Source organism: Sus scrofa, chromosome X, assembly GCF_054392235.1.
Source record: "Sus scrofa isolate SSC_HxYL_T2T_F1_AM1 chromosome X, Sscrofa_HxYL_maternal_Yorkshire_Landrace_v2.0, whole genome shotgun sequence".
NCBI lineage: Eukaryota > Metazoa > Chordata > Mammalia > Artiodactyla > Suidae > Sus > Sus scrofa.
Window position 1 is genome coordinate 85,048,922 of NC_139401.1, and position 26,980 is coordinate 85,075,901.

Consider the following 26,980-nt stretch of genomic DNA (forward strand, 5'->3'; position numbering starts at 1 on the left):
TGCTTTTTCCTAACATACTAGTAGTAGTATGCATTGTCTACTTTATTAAAAAAAATGCAAATTCTTTATATTTGTTAAAAAATGTAAATTCTCTTTAAAAATAGCCCAATTTTGCACACGATTTGAAAGCAGCCTCATTGCTATGTGACAGAGCTGTGACTAAACCAAAAGATTCTATTAACCTTCAAAACCTTTTGTGGAAATATTTAGATAACTTTAATCACCACCTGAATTTTGCATTTTTATCTCCACATTTGGTACTGTAGAGCTTTACGTGGGGCTCTTGACCATCTTGAGAGTGCGTGGTTAAGTCCACCTTCCTTTTTCAGTTGGTCATGTATCATATATGCCAGTCTACAATACGTATCCCAAAACCACCCTGCAAAATTGTCAACTTAAATTTTAATTGCTCAAGATAAACACATATTAATGCATGGCAGCTTTGAACATGGTGTTTAAAAATCAGTGAGATAACAAAGTATGGAATTAAATAATTTAGATCAAATTTTAAGATCCAGGTTTCTACTTAGTAAGAATGAGACAGTGACCTCAGAATTAAGAATTATGTAGTCAAGTTATTTTCTGTTAAATGCAGATAATCATGTCTATCTACCTTAGATAGGGTTATCAAGAAAATGAATTGAGATTTTAACATGTAAAGTGGTTAGCCCAAAGTCTGGCATATTATGAATGCTGTATAGATGAGAGCTGCTATTATTGTCAATGACAAATTAAAATTTGAAAATGCAAAGTAATGCTGATTAGTAGAACAAGACTTTTTTGATTTGTGTACTAGTGAATACAGAATACATTTTGACATGTTGCCATTTATTTGTAACCTTCCCTGTGCTTTCTTTCTTTTTTTTTTTTTTTTTGTCTCTTGTCTTTTGAGGGCTGCTCCCATGGCATATGGAGGTTCCCAGGCTAGGGGTTTAATCAGAGCTGTAGCCGCTGGCCTATGCCACAGCCATAGCAATGTGGGATCTGAGCTGAATGTGTGACCTACACCACAGCTCACAGCAACCACTGGATCCTTAACCCACTGAGTGAGGTTAGGGATCAAACCCATGTCCTCATGGATACTAGTTGGGTTTGTTAACAACTGAGCCACAACAGGAACTCCCCGTGTGCTTTCTTAAAATATTATGCATTTTTTTCCATTTTTGCTAAGTGAGCATTATGGTATAATTCAAACCAATATTCATCTATGTTTAGTAATTTAATTAAAGGTACCATGCACTACCAGAATTGTTACTACAATTTATGGATTTGGGTTAATTACCAAAAAGTATGTGATATATTCTATATGTACTTAAGGCAAAAACATCTCATTTTATCTACTCTCATGAAGTTCAGTTTTATGAATGGTACACAAATACTGCATGTGAGAAATATAAAATATGAACAATCATTGTAGTAGACAAAATTCTGCCTTTTATACTCTGAGTTTTACACCTGCCTGTATAATCTCTCTGAAATGTATTGTCCTTGTCCCCTGCTGTTGTTACAGAACTTAACAATGTTGAGAGGAAATGGGCAGAGAGTTATCTATGGGCAGACAGATATCTATCTCTCACACACACACACGTTTGTTGAACCAAATCAACCATATGGAGAATATATGATGAATAAATCATATCACTAGCTTTCATATCACAAGCAAGTAAATGGTATTACAGATTTTTCAACTAATTTTTATGGTTTATTATACATAGGTTATTCTAGCAATATATGAAAATATTAGGATGAAAGGAAAAATTTACTTTCAGTCTTGTTATACCCATTATTCAAACATCAAGTTTTTTTAATGTTCTAGTTTTTGACTATATTCACATGTAACTTTCACATAATTGCACACATAGCATAAAAATATTTTCTATTTTTAAGATTTTGTAGCAGAAACATATATATTTTGTTGATATATAACCTTTTAAATTATAATTATTACCTGATAACTTTCTGTTGATATTCTCTGATGGCCAATTTAGTCAGTTATACACTATAAGAATTTGATCCTATGTATTTAACACGTGTGCACATATAACCATTTATCAGAAATAAAGAGTACTATATATTCAGTATTACCTTAATTATAACTAGCTTGACCCTAGGTAATTACTACTAACATTTTCCAGAATTATATGCAGTATTCTTCAAATGCATAGTGACTGAACCAAATATGTATGAGGAGGAACACTAACAATAGCAACTACAAAAACAAAAATAAACATTTACTCAGTATTTACTATGTACTTTCTCTTCCTTATTTCATATAATTCAGAAGAACCAAAGAAGATTACTTTCATCAGTGTTTTACAGATGGCAAAACTGAGGCTGAAAGGGGTTAAATACCATACAAAGAACATAAGAAAAACGTGGGCTTAATAATAAAGATGTGAATATAGGCTTAGATCTTTATGAAGTCTTTATGTCTTAATTTAATTTTATCAAGTTTCTACTCATCCAAGTACAAATATATAAAATAATCTCTCAGTATCCATGAAGGATTGATTCCAGAATCCCCACATATATCAAATTCCAAAAATGCTCAAATCCTTTATATAAAATGGCTTAGTATTTGCATATAACCTACACACAGCCTCTGTATACTTTAAATTATCTCTAGATTACTTATAATATCTAATACAATGTAAATGCTATGTAGATAGTTGTAAATACAATGTAAATGCCATGTAAATAGTTGTAAACGCAATGTAAATGTTATGTAAATAGTCACTGCCCAAGGCAAAGTTAAGTTTGTTTTTTGGAACTTTCCAGAATTTTTTTTCCAAACATTTTCTATCCACAGTTGGTTGGTTGAATTCATGAATGCAGAACCCCCAGGTGTGGAGGGCTAACTGTATGACGCATCATAAAAACAGATAACTCTAAAAATACTTCTTGACAAAAAATTAGTTACAAGAGTCATTTCCTAACAATACTAGTTCAAATGCTATTAATAACAATATATTAACAGCACTAATTAAAATTTATTGCAACAGGAATACTGTCATTTTAAGGACAAAAGAATGACAGAGACAAGGGAAAAATAGCTTGAAGCCATAGAGCTATAGTAAAGCTGAAATGGCAAAGAGCATGCTGATTAATACTATTTTATCTCAGCTCCTCTTTTAGTGGTGCTATGTCCTTTAGATCTGTGGAAAAGCAAGCTTGGTTTCCTCTTTCGGTTCCATATTGTCCTTTCATTGGCATCACTGGGAAAGACTATTAACTTGAAATTGATGATACGTTTACAGCTACTTCGTTTAGTTGCTGAGTAATGGCACTATCCTTTCTAGGTTATTTGCTTGTTTAAGCAAGAAATCAACCAATTAAAAAGCAAGTGCATTATAATAAACAAACACTTCATAAAGGTTTCATGGGGAAAAAGCCCATTTCTTTCTATTTAATGCTATCACTATGCTTCTGTGAACAGAAAATATCACAGTGTTTCTTTTAGAATGGAAATAAGGCTTTTCTTATAGAGAGTCAAAAGTATGATACATTATAAAAACTAAAAGCTATCAGACTATGATTTCTTCCCCCTGGTGTTATACTGTTTATATAGGCTGGCATTCAAATTGTTGTAGGACCAGAAAGAAGAGTGACTATAGGAGTTGTCATTTACCTCCCACTGTAATATGAATAAGGAAGCAATAAATCCACAGATCCATTCTTGAAACCTGCCTTCCATGCATGTCTCTTCTCTGGTGGCCTAGTGGATCCCTGTATGGGAGAATGTTATGTGCTTATCTTGTAGTATAGTCCATTCCTCTCAAATTGCAGATCCTGACATTTTACTAGGAACACAGTTGTGTGCCTCTGGGGAAGGGAGGTTTATTATCATGCCCTAAGATCCCTCTTATCAGATTCACCTGCTTCTAAAAGTGTCAAATCCATCTCTTTTAAATATCTGGATTTCTCTTCATTATACTAGTAGAAATGAAATGGAATTACTTTATGCCTTTTTCAATTTTTCCAGGCTTTAATAACATCCTTAAGGCCAACCCAGGAAAATTAATTATGTTAAAAATAAAGTCAATCAATATTCGAGAGTGTAGTTTTAGATCATTAGTAGTATATTGCCTAGCTTATATACTCTGTATTTCTTTATTAAAATTATCTTGATAACAATGAATAATGTGTTTCTGTTTTAAGCTAGCAGTTTAGGATGGGACTAGAGAGAAGATCTTGGCTTATAAAAGGTAGGCACATAAAAGAAACCCTCATATACTTTTTTTTGATGAGCAGGAGTATGGCATTTCTAGTATAGTTCAGGGTTTTAACATGATGTGCTAAAGTCAGTGATTCTTGCTCTTCCCTGTCAGCTAGAGCGCTCAGGTCACACATGAGGCCACGGCCACCCCAGTGTACAGGGTCTTCTGTGTAAACCTGACAACCTGTTGCTAGAAGGCAGTGCACTAATTTGGTGGTGTCCACAGTACTTATAAATCAACTTGGCAATCCCTCTTTGCAGTACCAATAGAGCAAACAATCCGATTTCATAGGTCAGATAAATTTACCTTCATTTAGAGCTTCAGAACGTCACAGGCACTCTGTAGAGTTACTGAAATAACTCAGTGACATTCTTCTATTTTTCTTTCAATGACTCCAGGAAACAGTAAGAGAGACTATCTTAAGTAATATTTATCTAAAAATTATTGCTGAGTTAAGGTCCTAATATGGAAAAATTAACTGTGTAGTATATAATAATATTTATCACCATCACCTTGAGTGCCATTATTTACATACTTCAATTCTCTGGGACAAAAGGATATTTGGTTGGGAAGGAGAGAAACTGAGCAACCAACATCTTTAGGGATGGTCTCATTTACTCCCAAATTTGGCAACATTTTATGGCTAAGGATTCAAGAAGTAAGGACTCACTCTTGCTCACACCATTCACTCTCTGATCTTAAATCAAGTAATTGAAAATAGAAAAGAAATGATAGTAGCCATTAACTCTTGCTTTTCTCACCAAATTATGTATAAATTTCAAAAAGCATTAATATGAGTACAATCACTATTATTTTAAAATAGTCTCTACGTAAATAATTCTAACATCATGGAAAACAATAATTTAATACATTTTAGGAAATCTGTCCAATTTAAGTAGCAAAATTGATTTTAAATGATGTTTTCACTCAATGAGAGAAAAAAGTCCCATTTGTCTTCTTGTATTGCTCCAATTTCTTCCTGTGATATAGAGAAAGCATATCATAACTGTGCCTCAGGTAACTTTACAGCTTGGCAAATGCACAGTCAGCATAACCCTGACATACTTTAATAACACTTTGGTTTAGCAGACAAATCTTATCTCTGCCTCCAATACATCCCTTAATCTAGCACCTGTCCTCATGTTGTACCCTCATTGCCCAAAGCCTTCTTATATTAGTTTCATCCATTGCTCCAGAATTTTCCCGAGCTCCACATTCTTATCAAGGCTAAACTTTCCCCCATTAATTCCCTTTATTTATTTATTTAAAAAAATTTTTTTTGTCTTTTTGCCATTTTCTTGGGCTGCTCCTGGGGCATATGGAGGTTCCCAGGCTAGGGGTCGAATCAGAGCTGTAGACGCCAACATACGCCAGAGCCACAGCAACACGGGATCCAAGCTGTGTCTGCAATCTATACCACAGCTCACAGCAATGCTGGATCCTTAATCCACTGAGCAAGGCCAGGGATGGAACCTGCAACCTCATGGTTCCTAGTCAGATTTGTTAACCACTGAGCCACGATGGGAACTCCCCCCATTAATTCCCTTTAGAGTCAACTGCTGCTCAGAGTAATTAATACCACAGTATTTATAATTGATAACAGCAAAACATGTCAATGTTTTAAAATAAATCAAAGGAATGTGTGTTTTGATTATCTATTTCTATGTTACAAATCACTCCAAAACTCAGTGGCTTAAAATGACATCATTTTTTTTAATGTTTCATAGTATCTATGAGTCAGGAATTTGAGAAGGGCTGGACTAGAGGGTTCTGGCTTGGAGGCTTTCATGTGGTTGCAGTCAGAAGTTGGTGAGAGATAAAAGAGGTGACTGAAAGAGCTAGAGACTAGCAGGACAGCTCTTTCTTCATGTAGACTCCAGGCTTCTCCATGTGGAGTAAGTTGGACTTCCTTGCAGTATGGCAGCCTTGGGGAAATCAGGTTGCTTATGGGAGAGCTTATGGATCTAACAGCAGAGCAAGTGGAAGTGCACAGTATTTTTATGACCTAGCATTGGAATTCATATAGCATCATTTCTTTTATGTCTATAAGTGGAAGAAGTCACAATGACCCACTCAGATTTGAGAAGAGGGATTTGGTTGGTAGAGTGGCAGTTTTCTAGAGGAAATTCTAGGATAAGAGATAATTTTGTAGAATTTTTGGAAAATAACTATCAGCCAAAATGATTAATATGGGCAACTTGTGGCCTTCATTATTTTACTCTGTAACATGTAATATTCAATTATTTTTGATAAATGTTTATCAATATACAAAGGAAAAGAAAATGATAGGAGCATTGACTGAAGGCCATTAGGAATTTTTATTTCTCAACTTTTCTCTAGGGAAGACTGCCCCCAAACCTAAAACTCTTATTTATCTTTTCCATGTTTATTATCAGTATGTGAAAAGTCAGAATCTCCTGGAAAATTAGCAAAAAAACTTGTGGAAATTACTGGAAATATCAAATCTTCATATCAAAATTTGCAGATGTAATAAAGATTTATGAAATATTCCAATATGAAGTCCCTTATCACTCTTATTTTACATTATTTTTTTAATTACTCAAATGAATTTATCACATCTGTAGTTGTATAACAATCTGATTTCATAGGATTTCCATCCCAGAGCCCAAGCACATCCCCCCACCCCCCAAACTGTCTCCTCTGGAGACCATAAGTTTTTCAATGTCTATGACTCAGCATCTGTTCTGCAAAGAAGTTCAGCCTGTCCTTTTTTCAGATTCCACATGTCAGTGAAAGCATTTGATGTTGGTGTCTCATTGTCTGGCTGACTTCACTTAGCATGATAGTTTCTAGGTCCATCCATGTTGCAAAAAAATGCTGGTATTTCGTTCTTTTTAATGGCTGAGTCATATTCCATTGTGTATATATACCACTTCTTCTTGATCCACTCCTCTGTCAATGGACATTTAGGTTGTTTCCATGTCTTGGCTATATCAAATAGAGCTGCATTGAACATCGGAGTATATGTGTCATGGTTTTCTGTGGATAGATACCCAGGAGTGGGATTGCTGGATCAAATGGTAGTTCTATGTTTAGTTTTCTGAGGAAACTCCATACTGTTTTCCACAGTGGTTGCACCAATTTACAGTCCCACCAACAGTGTAATAGGGTTCCTTTTTCTCCACACCATCTCCAGCCAACACTTATTGTTTGTAGACTTTTTGGTGATGGCCATTCTGGCTGGTGTAAGGTGGTACCTCAGAGTGATTTTGATTTGCATTTCTCTAATAATGAGTGATGTTGAAGATCTTTTAATGTGTTTCTCAGCCATCTGTATGTCTTCTTTGGAGAACTGTCTGTTTAGATCCTCTGCCCATTTTTGGATGGGGTTGTTTGATTTTTTGATATTGAGCTGCAGAAGGTGTTTATAAGTTGTGGAGATTAATTCCTTCCCAGTTGATTCCTGGCAAAGATTTTCTCCCATTCTGTGGGTTGTCTTTTTGTGTTGTTTAGGGTTTCCTTTGCTGCACAGGAACTTTGAAGTTTGAGTAGGTACCATTTGTTTATTTTTGTTTTTGTTGTCAATACTCTGAGAGGTGGATCTGAGAAGATGTTGCTGCGGTTTATGTCAGAGAGTGTTTGGCCTATGTTTTCCTCTAAGAGTTTTATAGTGTCTGGTCTTATATTTAGGTATTTAATCCATTTGGAGTTTGTTTTTATGGTGTTAGGGAGTGTTCTAATTTCATTCTTTGCCATGTGGCTGTCCAGTTTTCCCAGCACCACTTATTGAACAAGCTGTCCTTTCTCCATTTATATTCTTGCCTCCTTTGTCATAGGTTAGTTGGCTGTAGGTGTGTGGGTTTAATTCTGGGCTTTCTGTCCTGTTCCACTGATATATATTTCTGTCTTTGTGCCAGTACCACATGGTTTTGAGGATTGTTGCTTTGTAGTATAGTCTGAAGTCAGGGAGATTGATTCCTCAAGCTCCATTTTTCTTTCTCAGGATGTCTTTGGCTATTCTGGGTCTTTTGTGCTTCCAAACAAACTTTAAAATATTTTGATTGAGTTCTGTGAAAAATGTCCTTGGTACTTTGATAGGGATTGCATTGAATCTGTAGATTGCCTTAGGTAGTATAGTCATTTTGATAATATTAACTCTTCCAATCCAAGAGCATGGTATATCTTTCCATCTATTTGTGTCAACTTTGATTTCTTTCATCAGCGTCTTAGAGTTTTCAGAGTACAGGTCTATTGTCTCTTTAGGTAGGTTTACTCCTAGGTATTTGATTCTTCCGGATGTGATGGTAAACAGGATTGCTTCCCTAATTTCCTTTTCTGCTCTTTCATTGTTAGTGTATAGAAATGCCATCCATTTCTGTGTATTGATTTTGTATCCTGCGACTTTGCCAATTTCATGGATGAGCTCTAAGAGTTTTCTGGTAGAGTCTTTAGGATTCTCTAGGTATAGTATCATGTCATCTGCAAATAGGGATAGTTTTACTTCTTCCTTTCCCATTTGGATTCCTTTTATTTCTTTTACCTCTCTGATTGCTATGGCTAGGACTTCGGAAACTATGCTGAATAGTAGTGGCAAGAGTGGACATCCTTGTCTTGTTCCTGATCTCAGCAGGAATTCTTTCAGCTTTTCACCATTGAGAATGATGTTTGCTTTGGGTTTGTCATATATGGCCTTTATCATGTTGAGGTAGGTTCCCGTTACACCCACTTTCTGAAGGGTTTTTATCAGAAATGGGTGTTGGATTCTGTCAAAGGCTTTTTCCGTGTCTATTGAGCGGATCATATGGTATTTATTCTTCAGTTTGTTAATGTGGTGTATCATACTGATTGATTTGTGGATATTGAAGAACCCTTGCATCCCTGGGATAAATCCCACTTGAGCATGATGTACAGTCCTTTTAATGTATTGTTGGAGGTGGTTTGCTAGTATTTTGTTGAGGATGTTTGCATCTATGTTCATCAGTGAAATTGGCATGTAGTGTGTTTTTTGTGGAATCTTTGTCTGGTTTTGGTATCAGGGTGATGGTGGCCTCATAGAGTGAGTTTGGGAGTATCCCTTCCTCTGCAATTTTTTGAAATAGTTTCAGAAGGAGAGGTGTTAGCTCTTCTCTAAATTTTTGATGGAATTCGCCTGTGAAGCCATCTGGTCCTGGACTTTTGTTTGTTGGAAGTTTTTTAATCACAGTTTCAATTTTAGTTCTTATGATTGGTCCATTCATCTTTTCTATTTTGTCTTGGCTTAGTCTTGGAAGATTGTACTTTTCTAAGAAGTTGTCCATTTCATCTAGGTTTTCCATTTTATTGGCATATAGTTGCCCCTCATCAGTCTCCTAAAATATCTGTTTCAATGTTCTGAAAAACCAGAGCATGTATATCCTATATAGCTTCAGCCCATTATCACATGTATTCAAAGGCCATGTTTGAGAGAAATCATTATACTGTAGAAAGATAGAGCTTAGCATTAGACCTGAAAATTTATATTACTGGGTCAAAGAATGAATTCGGAAGCCCTTGAACATTTTGAATGCTTGAATTATATAATTTCAAAAGCAACTGTAATAAATAATCCTATGTCAATATATTGTGAGGATTTGCAGTGCTCAATTACCCTCAACATTTCTCATTTGTCACCTGCACTTGGGCTGTCTAAGTGATGATATATTAAGCTATATTCTGAAGTTCTGAAGGGGTTTATTAGAAATAACACATAAAAGCCTTCCTTTATACTACCTGCAAGTCTTCCATGTGCTTTTTGTTACTTGATAAAATAATATCCATTGTATGATAATTGATAATTTTTATTCTGAAAAATAAACAATTAATTTCATCATTTTATTTCATTTCCTGGCAGCTTCTGCAAAATTTAATTATTGAAGACATCTCAAATTATCAACATAGTATGCACCTTATATTGGTACACTTAGTGAGACTTCTATTCAACTAGGATATATCATCAAAATATATTTTAATCCTCCTTAAGGAACACTTCTCCCACAGAAAGACTTTTGAGCAAACAAGATATTGGTGATTAAGATGTAAATAAGATCACCTGTAAACATTTCTTAGACAGAAATCAAGTGCTTCTGAATCATGTAATATGTTCCTAAAAGTGCCCTATTTTTAACTTTTTTCAGAAACCCAGATATTTAAGGTAATAATTATATTTAAATAAAAACAAGTAATAAAATCATTTGGTCTCAAACATATACAAACAAATGTATAAAGCAATAGTTCTCAAGATATTATACATAAGTTACAAGGATAGTGATGCTAAGAGATAGAAAACAAACAAGGTGATTTCTGCTATTGCTTTAGATTACTTCCCAGGTAACATTTCTATGCTGTAGCACAGGGAGAAGGAATCCAGGCAGAGTACAATGGACTCTTGAAGTCAACTTTTCTAGAATTATGAGTCAAGGGAGTCTTGAGGCTTGAGTCCCATGGTAGTGTTAAAGGGAAATTAATAGCATAGAATTCTTATATCAGAAAAGAAACACTGTCTAAGCTTCCACATTAAGGAGTTCCCATTGTGGCTCATCCTCCCCATGAGGATGTGTGTTCAATTCTTAGCCTCACTCAGTGGGTTAAGGATCTGGTGTTACCTCAAGCTGTGGTGTAGATCACAGAAGCAGCTCAGATCTGGTGTTGCTATGGCTGTGGTGTAGGCCAGCAGCTGCTGCTCCAATTCGACCCTTAGCCTGGGAACTTCCATATGCCATAGGTGTGGTCCTAAAAAAAAAATTAGTAAGAGAAACATGAATTAAGCAGAAAAGAGATAATAACAATTAGAGAGTAGACCAATGAAATAGAAAAGAGAAAAACAATGGAGAAATTAGTGAAAGCAAAAGCTTGATCTTTGAGAAAATTAGTAAAATCCATAAAACTGTAACCAGACTGAGCAGAAAAAAAAGGAAGACACAACTTCCTAATATCAGGATTCTGAAAGATGACATCACTACAGATTCTACAGATGTATGAAGTATACAAGGGAAGTATTAATATGTATACTTATACATTTGGTAACTTTGATAAAATATAAAAATTGTTTCAAAAAAATCAAAGCCCACTCAGGAAGAAATAGAAAACCTGAATAGCTTTATATCAATTAAAGAAATTGAATTTGCAGTTAAAAAGAATCTTTTGAGAAAGAATACTACATGCTTGGATGGCTTCATTAGGGAATTCTACTTAAAACCTAAACAATATTATTTCTGTACAAATACTGATATAATTGAATAGGAAAGAATATATCCCAAATCATTCTTTGAGGCTGAAATTCTGATATCAACACCAGAAACAGATATTAGACAACAAGGAAACTTGCACACCAATATTCTTCATGAACATACATGTGAAAACTCTTAACAAAAGTTTAATTTAGTGAATCAAATGCAATAACATAAATATAGTAACAGGATAATATGTCATGAATAAGTGGGGCTTGTCCCTGGTATGTAGGATTGGTTTAAAAATTCAAAATTAATCAGTCTAATTCACAATACTAACAGATTTAAAAAGGAAAACCATATGAACATCTCAATCAATACAGAGAAAGAATTAGACAAAATCCAGCACTGGCTTGTTATAAAAGAGATTTGCAATAGATGAGGAAAAAGAAGAGACATTTTGCAGTTTGATAAAAGATATCTATGAAAACCTGTGGTTAACATCATACAGAGTAATGTAATACTGAACAATTTCTTCCTAGGATCAGGAACAAGGCAAGAATTTTCCTTCTCACCACTTCAATTTTAACTTATAGTGAAGGTATTAGTCAATACTTAAGGTAAGAAAAAGAAATAATATTGGAAAGAGAAAGCTTTCTTCACAAATGTCAAAAAATCATACTCAAAACCTGCTAGAACTAACAAGTGACTTCACCAAGGCTGTAGGATATAAGATCAATATACAAATGTTGACTGCATTCCTATATACTAGCAAAGAATAACCAAAATATCAATCATAGATTGAAATTCTCAATATTGTCAAGATGTCAATTTTTCCCAAATGACTTATACTTTCTCTCAAATTTCAATCAAAAGTCTGTAGGTTTCCCTTTTTTATTTGTAGAAATTGGCAAGATGATTTTAAAATTCATATGAGAATGCTAAAAAAAACTAGAACAACATAAGAAACTTTGAAAAATAAAAACAATGTTGAAAGACGTTATGTGATTTCAAGACATTAATGCTACAGTAATCAATACAGTATGGTTTTTGGGGAAAAAACCCAAATAGATCAGAGTAATGGAATGGAGAGTCCAGTAATATACTTACAAGTATAAATAACTGATTTTTACCTTCCAAGACCAGCACATTCAGTCCTCATTCAGCTGACCCTATGAATAACTTATGCCTTTAGGTCTTTGTTCTTAAGCTTAAGTCATTCACCATCACTGCAACTGTTTTTCAAGCAGGAAGTTGGGGTAAAGTAAAGCAGGACAAGATAGAGTTTTCAGCAAAGAGGCTAAGAAAATATTGTAGAAACATGTCTTGTGACATCTCCCCCTTTTTGTTTTTGCAGGAGGGCAAAAGTAGATCTTGCAACTTCTTTCTTCCTTACTTCTTGGATTGTTCACTTTGTGCATCTATAGACTAAATAGAAAATTATTAAGAATCCTAGAAATGCAATTAATGATCAGATTATTCCTACACCAAAATCTTTAAACCATTTTGAAGGATTAATTATTTTTAAATCTTTCAGAATAATATCCATTACCTCTTTATGAGGTACATTTTGTAGAGATGCCTTTTGAATACTCAGGACTCTAGTCTGCAGTTTTTTATATATCCAGAGTCAACTTAACTGAGTGACCTCATAAATGTTTCTTAATTTGTTTCCATGATGTTACACTAGAATTGTACTCATAGGGAGTAACACAATAAGAAGTAAAAGATTAATTCATTTTCCTTTTTGACTTTTTATAAGTATAATTTCCATCCCAGGTTTGAGTATTTTTAAAGTTAAGAGTAATCTTCCACAAGTCAATTTGAGACTTGCTATTATCAAATTGAGCATAGGGAGGCACAAGACCTGAATCTTTCCAATGTATGGGGCTTTTGGCTTTAGTTATTATTTTTTGTTGGTCTGATTGGCTGGAGACCATCCAAGAGAGTAATTCATTAACAGAACACAGAGGTTGATGGCCCATATAGACAGGAATCGGCTTCCCCTTAGAGGACCAATCCCATACAGTTCCATAGGAACCATTAAGCAGTATGACCCCCTCCGTTGCCCTGCATATATTCCAATGAATTTGATTTTTCATCCTCTTGAAGTTATCTGTCCTTTTTAAGGGACATAAAGGCCTGTCAGACATCCCCATATTAACTGGTTTCACCTGATGGTAAGCAAAACTCCAGCCTGTAACTAAATGTACATCTTCACTAGTGGGCATATCTAAATTTCCTGAAAACCACATTTGAGGTTCAGGAGTTAAACATAAGGTTTCTTTTCCAATACAAATCAGCTAATTTTTAAACCCTAAAATTTGATTAAAAGGTGTCCCTTCTTCCTTTTTAAAATAGGGCTGTTTGTCATCCTCCAGCCCAGGGACTCAGGATAAATCATTAATAGATAAATATATATGCACTGGAGCCTCACCCCATTCCACAGATCTCAATAAAGGAGGGTTGGGGATATAGGCCCAGTAAGTATAATTAGTTTCTCCTGCTGCTGCTAAGGGAATACTCACTGTGATAGAAACCAAAGTAAAGACAGTTAGGACCAAATTATTTGGGTGAGAGGCTTTCCTTTTCTTCTTAGCAGATTTTCAGCTTCTTGGGTTAGATGTTTTATCTGACCCCAAGTGGGAAGATGAGCCCTTTGGGTTTGTGGCAGCAACACAAGAGTTGGTGTCACAGACATCGCTGCCATATCCATGTTGGGCAGCTCTGGATCCCAAATCATGAATCTGGGTCTCTTCAGTATGTTTTCATCCATCATCCTTCTTCTGGGGTCCAGAGCTGAGGGATGCTTCATGGGCTCGTTCATGATATGGTTTGATTCTTCTTGATGGAATCCAAACATGATGTAATCCATGACCTGGTGAAATACAAGCATATCCCCTACCCCATGTAATAAGTTTTCCCAGGGACCAGACATTTGTTAATGGATGCTGCCACCAAATCAAGGGCTGTTCAGCCTGAGGAAAGTTAATTTTATTTCATTCTGTATTAAAATGTCTTTCTGCAGCCATTTTTTCGTCAGAGGCCAAATTTAAAAAAATTTAAAGTGAATAAGGTTTTGTTTAAAAGTGTTTGTTGTGACAACTATTTCTGTGTCTCCCCCTTTTTGTTTTTGAAGAGCCTGTTTTACATATAAATTGGCTCGTTCCACAACAGCCTGTCCTTGGGGGCTGTAAGGGAGGCCAGTGGAGTGAGCAATATGCCATGTATTCAGGAATATTTTAAGTTGAGAACTGATATAAGCTGGACCATTATCAGTTTTAATTGCTTGTGGCAGGCCCATAACTGCAAAACAGGCATATAAATGATGAATAACATGTTTAGTAGATTCACCAGATTGAGCAGTAGCCCAAATCAATTTAGAGTAAGTGTCAATACACACATGAATAAATGACAGTTTTCCAAAAGATGAATAATTAGTAACATCCATCTACCAGAGAGCATTTGGGACAAGTCCCCTAGGGTTAACTCCAGGCTCAGATTGAGAAGGATTGTTAATAATTTGACCTGCAGGACATTGATGGACAATTGTCTTAGCTTTAGCCCATGTTATTCCAAATCTCTTTTTAAGGCCTTGAACATTTACATGTGTTAAATCATGAAAATGTTGATCTTCCTGTAACACAGGTGTCATCAAGCAGTCAATTTCTTTATTTTCTGCAACTAGAGGCCCAGGTAAGTTAGTATGTGCTCTGATATGAGTAATATAAAATGGATGTCTTCTTTCCCTTACATCAGTTTGTAATTCTGTAAACAAGTCAAATAACAAGATGGGTAAATTTGTTTAATGGTAGTGGTTTCAATCATTTTGGGGGTATGAACTACATATGCCAAATCAGAAAGAATATTGGTTGGCTCAGGATAGTACCTCAAGGCATGGATTACAGCAGTTAATTCAGGCTGTTGGGCGGAAAGGCCAGGTATTTTTATAATTTTAGATTGATTAGCCACATATCCTACCTTCCCTTTACTAGTCCCAACAGTAAAGATCACGGGGGCTTTAATTGTTGCGGAAACTGCAAAAACCATAGCAACGGAAGGAGACAAACAGCACTCGGAGATATGGAAAAGCAAGGTTTATTCAGCACTGGTGCGGGCTCAGAGGAGTCACCTCCAGAGTCTGAGCACCAGGTCTTTGTTCTCAGTAACTTTTATACACTACAAGGTCTGGATTTTCCCATGTAAGCATCCCAGACCTCCCCCATCCCCAAGCAGACAGTGTTCCTCCCTAAGAAACTGAGCAAGCAAGGTTACAGAAGCAGAACTGATAAGCAATGCTGGGTACCTAAAGAGCAGGGGTGCTGGCTTGGAGAGGGAGCACACAGTTGTTACATTATTACAAGAAGGGTGGTAACGTGATTAGCACAGCTGGAAAGGCCTGCAGCTGCCTTCTTAGCCAAGGGGGGGGGTTGTTCTTTAGTTAAAACTCCATTTCATTCCCCCCTCTTGATGTTCAGGGTGCATCTGCACCCTTTACAGATCATCATGAGTCATAACCCTTTGATAGCCTCTAATAAGTAGCAGGTGGGAGGCTGTTTTTCTTTTAACCATGGTTTTTATAAAACCTTTTATAATATTTATCAGGAGAGGTACAAGGCAGGGAACAAGCAGGCACCCTGTGAGTATAACCCTGACTATTTTGACCATTGTCTTAATTCCTCCCAACCAAGAGAACCATTTACCAAAGAGACTGTCTGCATCTCATCCTTTCCAAGTTTGTACAGATACATGGGCAAGTTTAGTCATGCGGTCAGCAATTTCTTCTACCACCTTTCCAGTGTCATCTATTTGTAGACAGCAATTACTTAAGTTAAATTTCCCACAAACCCCTCCTTCAGAAGCAAGTAAATAATCCAAGGCCAAGCGATTTTGGTAGATTGCATTGTGCATTTTAGTTTGTTGTTGGGCCAATATAGTCAAGGCCCTTGCAGTGTCATTTGTTATAAGTTCCAAAACCGCCTGTAGTCTGATGATGCGGTTCAGCATATAGATAGGGGTGCGATACCCCCAAGAGCCATTCTCTGCCCAGGGGGCAGGTCCATAATATTGAATTATCCGTTCTGGGGGCCATTTATCATCTTTCCAGTCTCCAATTTGGAGAGCCCTCCAGTCTCTCTGGGCACCCTGTGCCCTATATATAGGAACCCCCAGTTGGTCCCCTAGTGACAGTGGGAGCAGGAAGAAGGAAGGTCTGATTATTTCCAGTACACATGCCCCAGCCTAATTTGGGGGGAGTATGGAATAGGCCATTTTTTCACAAATCCAATATAATCCCTTTGGTGCCCGCCACTGGATATTAGCACTGATATCTTCCCAGGCTTGTCAAAGGAGGGAAAAGTTAGACAGGGATTAGGTTTGGGCTCTGAGAGATTGGAGGATGACCACCATTGAGTCTTTCGGGCAGTCAGATTATAATACCTTAGGCCTAAACATGTTAGGCCTCGAACTGAAACATTAAACTGTCCTCCCCACCTCGCAAGACAATTTTTCCCTATAATAGCAGTTCTGAGGAGCCATACCCCATTGGTGAGTTGGGGGTATGCAGTCTCATTATGAGGCTCTAATGGGTCCAGTTCTCTGGCTTGCCAAGGCCAGTGGTCTCCTGTGTTCGTTCCCCCGCATACATAACAAGAGGAGACCTTGAGAGTTTGTGCAATAGTTTCTGCCAGGGCTAAGAACAAGTTCTTAGTTGTGGCCGGAATGGGAGGTGGGGTGTTTCTTATCTCTTCATAAAAGGAATGAAAGATGCTGTGAGAGGCAGCTTGGAGCACAAACGTGATTCTCTGGAAATGTAGCACAGCTCCAGGGTCAAGGCCTCTTCTGTCAATGTGAATGCTTATTTTGAAACCCTCCTTCCATTTGGGCTCACTGGAATTGAAAATAGTGAAATTAACTGGGTTACAAGCTTTAGTCTGGCAGTCTGGAGAGGCTGTACCCTTTTGAAGGACAGCTGTTTTGTCTCCCTTATTCCAGGTTGCCCAGGCCACACAGCTCCAGTAAGTGCATTCCAGGCAATCACTCCAGGTGGTCCCCCAGCACATATATTTATGCTGGAGCCTATATTCTCTTTTCCATGATGGGCTTCCACATGGTCTAGTAGAAGTCCATGACCCATTCATAGCTTCACAGGCATCAAAAAATATTGATATTGGCAACTTGGGGTTGGTAATTTGGGTTCGATTAATTAGCTGCCCTGATTTATGAGAGCGCCGGACTTCTAACCATTCTTCAGTTGGTGAGTATCGTGGATCAAAGCAAGTATATTGGTCCCCCTGTTGACAGAATAAGTGGTCCTGTTGTGAATACAACTTCCATGAATTTCTCCGGAACAGGAGAAATGAGTGGAGTAAAGCAAAGTCCATGTAACCCCTTGATCTGATCGGGTCACTCGAATGTACGGGTCACATGAGGACATGGATCCTGACAGAACCAAAGGGGACCAGATTAACAGCAACAGGCAGCAAACATACATGTTGGTCATAAGATAACAGTATATGGCAGTTAGAGAGTCTCGTGTGGAAGGGAGGTAAGGCAGTTTATTTTACCAGGCTGCCGATTCCTCAAGCTTGAGCCGTGCGTTGACTGACCAGCTTCCGGTGTGGTCAGAGCAGGGCTTTGAGATCGTCATCTTCTTCTCTGTATTGTCAGGTGAAGAGGTCTCTCCGGATAGAGGGCAGTCTCCCACTCTCCAAGGTCGTCAGCTGTGCCAGCTGGTTTTACTCTAGAATGATGGATCCAAGCATCTATTCCTGTTACTTTAAGAGCAGTGGGGGGTGGTTAGAATTACAGTATAGGGGCCCTTCCATACCGGCCTCAAAGGCTCCTTTTTCCAGTCCTTTATCCACACCTGGTCCCCCGGCTTGTGGGGGTGTACTGTTATACCTAAGGACACAGGTATTCTGTCTGTGACCCATTTATGTATCCGAGAAATAGTGAGCCCCAGTCCTTGTAATTGTTTATGTAATTCCAAGTCTCCCAACTCCCTGGTGTTTCCTTTTAAACTGATTAGTGGAGGTGGCCTTCCATATAAGATTTCAAATGGCGAGAATCCTATTCCCGCTCGGGGAGAGCATCTCACTTTTAAGAGGGCCACCGGCAACATGTCTATCCAGGGCAAGCCAGTTTCCTGACATAACTTTACCAGGGTCTGTTTAAGGGTTCAGTTCATGTGTTCTACTTTCCCTGAACTTTGAGGGCGATATGCAGAATGTAGTTTCCATCGGATCTGTAAAGCTTTTGCCACCTGTTGTACTGTTTCAGCCACAAATGCCGGTCCATTATCTGACCCGATGGTCAGAGGCATTCCATATCTGGGAATAATGTCTCTCAGGAGTGCCTTGGTTACTTACTTCCCTTGCCTTTTTAGTCGGGTAGGGAAGGCCTCTACCCATCCTGAAAAAGTACAGATAAAAACTAGTAAATATTTGTACCCCTCACTAGGGGTGACCTCAGTGAAGTCCACTTTTATATCCTCAAATGGGGACAGTCCACAGTGTTGTGCCCCAGCTGGTCTGTGGGGCCCCTGGCAGGCATTATTCTGTAAACAGGTTATGCATCTTTGGGAGACAGAGGAGCAGAGTGCAGGAAGATGAGCAATGAGATAGTACCGGCCCAGTAGGGTTTCCAAGGCAGTTTTGCCCATGTGGGTTAGCTTATGCTCTTGGTGGACTAGTTTGTAGGCCAGCTGTTCTGGAATGTAAACTCGGTGGTCCCGTGTGACCCACCATCCCATTTTAGATTTAGTTCCTCCTTCCTCCCTTATCCATTTTTCTTCCTCTGGAGAATATCTGGAGACAGCTGGCACTTCTGGGGCCAGCAAGACCTTAGGTTTGTCTGGCTGTTGTCCCCGGGCTGCCTGTCTGGCAGCTGTATCAGCACTACGGTTTCCTTTTGTCACTGGGTCATCCCACTTTTGGTGGCCTTTACAGTGGATAACTGCAACTTCTTTAGGTTTCCATACTGCCTCTAGGAGCTTTAAGATTTCAGCCTGGTTTTTAATTCCCTTTCCTTCAGCAGTGAGGAGCCCTCTTTCTTTATATAAGCTCCATGTACATGTAAAGTTGCAAAGGCATATCGTGAATCGGTATAGATATTAACTCGCTGGTCTTGGCTGAGTTCCAGTGCTCTGATTAAGGCCCATAATTCTTCTCTCTGTGCTGACCAGCCTTGAGGAAGCACCTCTGCTTCTATCACTTTTAAGTCAGATACCACAGCATATCCTGCCATCCTTTTTCCATCCTCCATAAAGCTGCTGCCATCAGTATATAAAACCAGGTCAGGATTTTGGAGTGGTTTATCAGTCAAGTCAGGCCTGCTGGAAAACACCTCATCTAGTACCTCCAGGCAGTTATGGTCTGGGGGCCCCGCTTCATCTGGCAGAAAAGTGGCTGAGTTCAGAGTTTGTATAACCTCCAGTTTTACTCATGGATTTTCACATAGTAACCCTTGATATTGAGTCATTCGTGCATGTGTGAGCCAATGGTGGCCCCTGGTATCCATTAGGGTTACAACTGAGTGTGAGACTTTAACATTGAGGTTTTGACCCAGGGTCAACTTGTCAGCCTCTCTTACCAACAAGGTGGTAGCTGCCAGTGCTCGGAGGCAGGGAGGGCATCCGGCAGCAACTGAGTCAATTTGTTTAGACAGATATGCCACTGGCCTCTGTCAAGGCCCCAATTCTTGAGTTAAGACTCCCAAAGCCATCCCATTTTTCTCATGAACAAAAGGTTAAATTCTCTGGTTACATCAGGAAGTCCCAAGGCTGGAGCCTCAGTGAGTTTGGTTTTGATTGTCTGAAATGCTGTCTCCTGGCTTGGTCCCCATTTAAGGGGAGCCTTTTCTTCCCCTTTTAGAGCCTCATACAGAGGCCTGGCCAGGTCTGAAAACCCGGGGATCCATATCCGGCAGAATCCTGCTGCCCCTAGGAACTCACAAACCTTCTGGCGGGTGGTAGGGACAGGAATGGCACAAACTGCCTGCTTTCTTTCAGTCCCCAGCATTCGTCGGCCCTGCATGATGTTGAAGCCCAGATACTTGACTTGTTTTTTGCAGATTTGTGCCTTTTTTTTTGATACCCGATACCCGGCCTCCATCAGTAGGGAAAGGAGAGCTCTTGTTCCCTCTAGGCACTGAGCCTCCATGGTGCCAGCTAGTAAGAGGTCGTCAACATACTGTAGCAAAACACAGCCCAGTTTTTGTCCAGGAAATTCAGCCAGGTCAGCAGCTAAGGTGCCACTAAAAAGAGTGGGAGAGTTTTTGAATCCTTGTGGGAGTCTAGTCCAGGTGAGCTGTTCCTTTGTCCCTGTATGTGGGTTCTCCCATTCAAAAGCAAACAAGGGCTGACTGGCAGGTGCCACCCGGAGGCAGATAAAAAGCGTCTTTTAAGTCCAGGCAAGTAAACCACTCAGCAGTGGAGGGGATCAGCCCTAAAAGGGTATATGGGTTAGGGACGGACAGGTGTAATGTGACTGTTGCTTCATTTATGGCTCTCAAGTCCTGTACTGGGCGGTAGTCCTGTGTTCCCATTTTTTTTTCATGGGCAGTAAAGGGGTGGTCCAAGGGGACTGACATTTTATTAACAGTCCATGCTGAAGCAGCCTATCCAGGTGAACCTGGATTTCCAGTCGAGCTTCTCTGGGAATTGAGTATTGCCGTAGCTTTACCGGTTGAGCTCCGGGTTTTAGATCAATTAAGACAGGAGCATGGCGTTTTGCCAGTCCTGGTGGGTTTCCTTCAGCCCAAACCAATGGGTATTTAGTCTCTAGTTCTGGGGGAACGGTCCCCATTTCTGAAGGGGAAGAGTACAAGAGCCATTTCTCTTCCCTTTTTATAGCAACAGCCATGATTAAAGGAGAGGGGGGTTCTGTCAATTTAAGTTGGGCCGATCCATCAGTAGAAAAGGAAATTTGTGTCCCCATTTTAGCCAGCAGGTCTCTTCCCATCAGGGGGACTGGGCAGTCAGGCAGGTAAAGAAATTCATGTATTACTTCATGGCCTCCTAACCGACATCGTTGAGGACCACAGAAGGGCCTGTGGGTTTGGTTACCTGTGGCCCCAACAATGGTGGTTTCTTTCCCCGAGAGGGGAGCCACAGGTTGTGTAACCACAGAAAGTTTGGCACCTGTGTCAACCATAAAGTCTATGGGGCGGCCCCCTACTTGAATTCTGACCATAGGCTCTCGGGGGCCCAGTTGGAGAGAGCCTGGTCCCCCCTAATCAGACTCAGCTAGGCTGATCAGGTTGGTGCTGAATGGCTCAGATGGGTACCGGCTAGGTGGGGCCTTGGTCTTTTTCTCAGGACAGTTGGGGCAATCATTTTTCCAATGTCCCTTTCCTTTGCAGTAAGCACATTGGTCATGTTCCAGGGGACTCCTTTTTCCCTGGCCTTGTGCCTAGTCCCCTACAGGGTGGTCCCACTGGGGGCACCGGTTTTGACAGAGCAGCTGCCAGAAGAGTCACTTTTTGTTTCATTCTCTTTTCTGCATCACGGCGGGCCACCTGGTCTCAGTTAATAAAAACCTTGTTGGCTATTTCCAACAGTTTAGTGGCATTCTCTCCTGCAAATCCTTCTAATTTCTGTAGCTTTGTACGGATATCTGATTGGGCTTGTCCTACAAAAGCAGCATTTATCATCCGTTGGTTCTCAGGGGCCTCGGGATCAAAAGGGGTGTAGGTTTGGAAAGCCTCACATAGTCTCTCATAGAATTTGGCTGGGCTTTCATTCGGCTCTTGTAGTATCTCACTGATCTTAGCTATATTAGTGGGCTTTTTAGCCCCAGCTTTTGCCCCCTGTAGGAAGGCCTGCCGGCACCTCCCTAGGTTACGTTTCCCTTCCCCAGTGTCATAGTCCCAGTGGGGTTTTTTTCTGGGAAGGCTTCCCTCACCCAGTTTGCCAAGTCTGCTCGACCCCCCGCATTGGCCTGAAGCCATTTTTGGGCTTCTGTTACAATTCGCCAGTGCTCTTCAGTGTCAAATAGAGTAAAAAGGAGTTGCCAGCAGTCTACCCAGGGGGGACAGTGTGTCTGGAAAATGAATTCTAAGAGATCAATCAGCACCTGAGGCTTTTCAGAATATGAGGGAGTATGGTGTTTCCAGTTGAGGAGATCAGCAGTGGAAAAGCGCTGGTAATAATAAAAACGTCCCCCCTCTTGTATGGTCCCATCGGGGGCGACTTGCTGTGGTCCCCGTGTGTCTCCCGTAAGGGCATTTGTAATGCTGGAGTGTCTGCTCCCTGAGCTGAATGGAGACGCCTGCTCATAGGTTCTGGAGAATCTGGCTGTGGGGGTGATATCACCTCAGGAACTTCAGAAGCAGAAGCAGGAGGAGAAACAGAAGGCGGTGGGCTATCTGGCATCTGGGGACCTTCGGCTCCTGGAGGTGGGGCCGGCAGCACATAAGGTGGTGGCATAGGGGGGCGAGTCCTCAGGTTCCCCTTGATAAATAGGTGGCTCCTTCTTTTGAGACAAGGTTTTCTTCTTGGACTGGGCTACTAGCACCTTACACTGTCCCTGGTCTGTGGTGCAGAACCAAACCCATGGGGGCCTCAAATAGGCAATTTCCAACCATTGATCAATATATGGAAATTGGTCTGGGTGTCCAGGGTCTCCTGCTATAACATTATATACTGCTGTAACTGTGAACACATCTAAGGTCCCTTCCGGAGGCCAGCCAACACCAAAAGAGGGCCACTCTAGGGCCTAGAGGGTACACAGTTTTCCAGGACTCAGCTTAACACCATAATCTCTAGAAAATCCTTTCTTAAAATTCTTAACCATATACTCTAAGACAGTGGGCTTGGAAGCCGATTTACCCATTGTGTGAAGTCCCACCCTGTGCCGGTGACGCAAGACAAACAGTGAGGGCAAAGCCTCAGGTAACAATCGCTTCGTCCGCCTGACCACTCCCCCAGAGGAGATATTTCAGACGCCTCTTAGCATAGGTGGGACTGTATAAACAAACCCCAACATCAGGATCCCCCTGAAGAGGGCCACCATAAGCCGTATGAGGTCGCCGCGGAACTGCAGGTTAGAACTCACTCTGGCTCTGTAGTCCAAGGACGGTGGAGCACAGGCTCTTGTTCTCTCCAGTCACTCACACACACACACACACACCAGAATTGACAAGCCTCCCAATCCCAAGGGAGCAAACCCTGACCTGAGTGACCCTTTGGTCACTGAGAGGTGATCAGTCTCTCCTTCCGCCGTATGGCGGGTCCTGACTTGGGCAGATGTCCCCGGGGCACTCACCAGTCTGACGTCCTGTCCAGGAACCTGTTTCCACTCTCCTTCTGAGTCCATTCGGGAAGCGGTGTGGGCCAAGGCCACGGCCCGAGTGAGGGTCTGGATCCGGCAAAATGGCGGGTGCGCGCTATCCACCACCTGTCACCGGGCCAGCGACCGTGGCCTCCCCTGGTTCCCCGACAATGGTGGCACAAGAGGCTAGCTCGGTTGTCGACTTCCCGGCCAATGCACCAAAATGTTGCAGAAACTGCAAAAACCATAGCAACGGAAGGAGACAAACAGCACTCGGAGATATGGAAAAGCAAGGTTTATTCAGCACTGGTGCGGGCTCAGAGGAGTCACCTCCAGAGTCTGAGCACCAGGTCTTTGTTCTCAGTAACTTTTATACACTACAAGGTCTGGATTTTCCCATGTAAGCATCCCAGACCTCCCCCATCCCCAAGCAGACAGTGTTCCTCCCTAAGAAACTGAGCAAGCAAGGTTACAGAAGCAGAACTGATAAGCAATGCTGGGTACCTAAAGAGCAGGGCTGCTGGCTTGGACAGAGAGCACACAGTTGTTACATTATTACAAGAAGGGTGGCAACGTGATTAGCACAGCTGGAAAGGCTTGCAGCTGTCTTCTTAGCCAAGGGGGGGTTGTTCTTTAGTTAAAACTCCATTTCATAATGATGGGTGAATCCTTCACTTTTTTGAGAAGAATCCATTGAGTTAGCTTTCTAAATTGTAAAATAGTGTTTTTTTTGGATAATGATTATCTATTGATCCTACATAATCTGCAAATGCAATTTGCCAAACTATATGGTTTTGAAAACAATTTTGGATTTCCTTAACAGTTAAACTAACAATTACATTATTCAAATCTTTTCTAGACATTTGTACACAACAAGTATGACCTTTTAGAATAAGTTGTGCTATCAGGTCCAGGTATGGAGACAAAGATTTCATGACATTATTGGGAAGAAAAAGCCACTCGAGTATATTTCCTGTGGGAGAATGAGGAGAAGGTATAATTACTAACTGAATGGGCTGTTTTAGATTGACCCGACTTAGTTGGGAGTTTTGTATTTTACTTTCAACCTTTTTTAGCTCCCTTTCTGCTTCCACAGTTAGAGAGTGGGGACTGTTTAATTTAGAATCTCCCCTAAGTAAGGAGAAAAGATTTGACTTAGGAATCCCCAAACAAGGTTGGAGACAATTAATACCTCCTAACAGTTTTTGTAAATCATTTAATGTAGAAATTTGATCTCTTCTCAATTCTACCTTTTGAGGGTGAACAGTGGTATGTTCAATCACAGTTCCCAGATATTGATATGGACTTTTCATTTGAATCTTTTCAGGAGCAATAATCAATCCCGCTCCTTTTAGACAGGGTTGCAAGCATTGAAAAACCTCAGTCAGCTAGCTACTCCCGAGAGGGTGCAGCGCAAAGTATATCATTCATATAGTGAACAATATAGCATTTAGGACATTGTCTTCGGACCGGCTCAACAACTGAAGCCACATAATACTGACAAAAGGTAGGGCTGTTTAACATACCTTGACGTAGGACCTTCCATTGATAAGGCTTTCTAGGGGCTATACTGTTTATCACTGGCACTGAAAAGGCAAATTTTTCCTTATCTTCTGGGTGTAAAGGAATTGTGAAAAAGCAGTCTTTTAAGTCCAGGATAATTAACAGCCAGTCAGCTGGTATCATACTAGGAGATGGAAGGCCTGGTTGAAGGGCACTCATAGGCTGAATTACAGCATTTACACCTCTTAAATCTGTTAACAATCTCCATTTTCCTGATTTTTTTCTTTATAACAAACACTGGTGAATTCCAAGGACTGAAGGATTCTTTTATATGGCCCTTCTCTAATTGTTCTTGGACAAGATCATTTAAAACCTTTAATTTTTCTGAAGAAAGAGGCCACTGCTCAACCCAAACCGGTTTTTCTGTTGTCCATTTTAATCGAATAGGTTCAGGAGAAGCATAATTATTTTTACAAGCAGTGGCCACTAATGAAAAGGCCAATATTCCCAAACCATAATTGTCCAAGACTTAAATTGCAAGTATTCACTAGGTGATAGCACCAGCACGGGTTAAGTTATGCCAATCAGCAGGAATCATATGATTTCCTTCAGCTACTCCCTGCACGATTCCTTTCGTAAAGGGAGAATTTACACCATAGTTTTGAATGGCCTGTTTTAATTCTTTAAGAATTTTAAAAGGAAAGGGCTCATGAATGAACTCATAAACTCCATCAGGGTTGGCAGGATCAATGCCTGGAGTCACTGTTTCCCTGACAGTTACTGGAAAGGCTAAATGTACGGACTCCAAATTGCCTTCCCTTTGAGCCTGTAAAATTCCCTGTTGAATGGATGATAGATGGCGTTCAGGGATAGCACCCATTTTCTTTGCAACCCTAAAAATAGAGGCTTGACCAGTCCTCGTCACCTCGCTCCTCATAGGAGGCAATGGAGGAATATCAAAATCAAAATTTGGAGCCGAAGGCTCAGGAGCCAAATATTCTCTATGATAATTTTGTTCAGGGACTGCATATTTAGGCTCCTCCAACAAAGGTGTAAACTCTCCTTCTTCCTCCTCCTCTAAGTCCTCCATGATCTGTAGAGTTTCTAAAACTGATTTAATTAAGCTCCAAGTACTCCAAATAGACACAGGAATTGGAACGCCCTCATCATGCAATATCCTAAATTCCGTTCCCATGCTTTCCCACATCTTTAAATCTAACATATCTAATGTAAAAAACCAGTCACAATGTTTCTCAATAGTCTGAAAAAGTTCCAAAAGCTTCCTTTCATTTATTTTTGCACCACCTTTTTTAAGGAATTGTCCTAACAAAGAAATGTAAGGACTATAGTTTCCTGCAATTACCTTATTTCCCATGTTACCCCATAAATACCTGAGAGAGGGAATGCATCTGCAGGATTTCTTTAGCGTGGCCATGCAAAATTCCTCCCTTCTCCTCAGGGCTCCACAGCACTTCCAGTGAATAAAATTTCTGCTGTAGTCACGGTCCTTCATTCTTCGTGCCTGTCTGTCTGCCCCACGTTGGGCACCGCTTGCCAAGACCAGCGCATTCAGTCCTCATTCAGCTGACCCTATGAATAACTTATGCCTTTAGGTCTTTGTTCTTAAGCTTAAGTCATTCACCATCACTGCAACTGTTTTTCAAGCAGGAAGTTGGGGTAAAGTAAAGCAGGACAAGATAGAGTTTTCAGCAAAGAGGCTAAGAAAATATTGTAGAAACATGTCTCGTGACCTTTACCAAAGGTATAAAAAATTTCAGTGGAGAAATTATATTCTTGCCAATACATTGTGCTGGAATATCTGGATAATCACATGTGAAATGAT

General features: G+C 40.0%; 2 protein-coding genes across 40 annotated transcripts in view; one reads left to right on the forward strand and one right to left on the reverse strand.

Annotated features, from left to right (window-relative positions):
• Nucleotides 1-26,980, forward strand: part of PCDH11X (protocadherin 11 X-linked) — a 728,596-nt gene that overhangs the window by 433,959 nt on the left and 267,657 nt on the right. The window lies entirely within an intron of this gene.
• Nucleotides 15,445-26,803, reverse strand: LOC146394692 (endogenous retrovirus group 3 member 1 Env polyprotein-like). Of its 4 annotated transcripts, none has more exons than XM_085006492.1 (3): nt 26,529-26,803; nt 23,629-23,869; nt 15,445-18,138 (listed from the first exon to the last, which is right to left on the reverse strand). In XM_085006492.1, the coding sequence occupies exon 3, from the start codon at nt 17,743-17,745 to the stop codon at nt 16,579-16,581; it is 1,167 nt and encodes a 388-aa protein (XP_084862618.1). In that variant the 5' UTR covers nt 17,746-18,138; nt 23,629-23,869; nt 26,529-26,803; the 3' UTR covers nt 15,445-16,578. The 4 variants fall into 4 exon arrangements, with proteins under 4 accessions (XP_084862618.1, XP_084862620.1, XP_084862617.1 ...); XM_085006494.1 differs by having other exon boundaries at nt 15,445-18,104; nt 26,529-26,620; XM_085006491.1 differs by lacking the exon at nt 26,529-26,803 and having other exon boundaries at nt 23,629-24,099.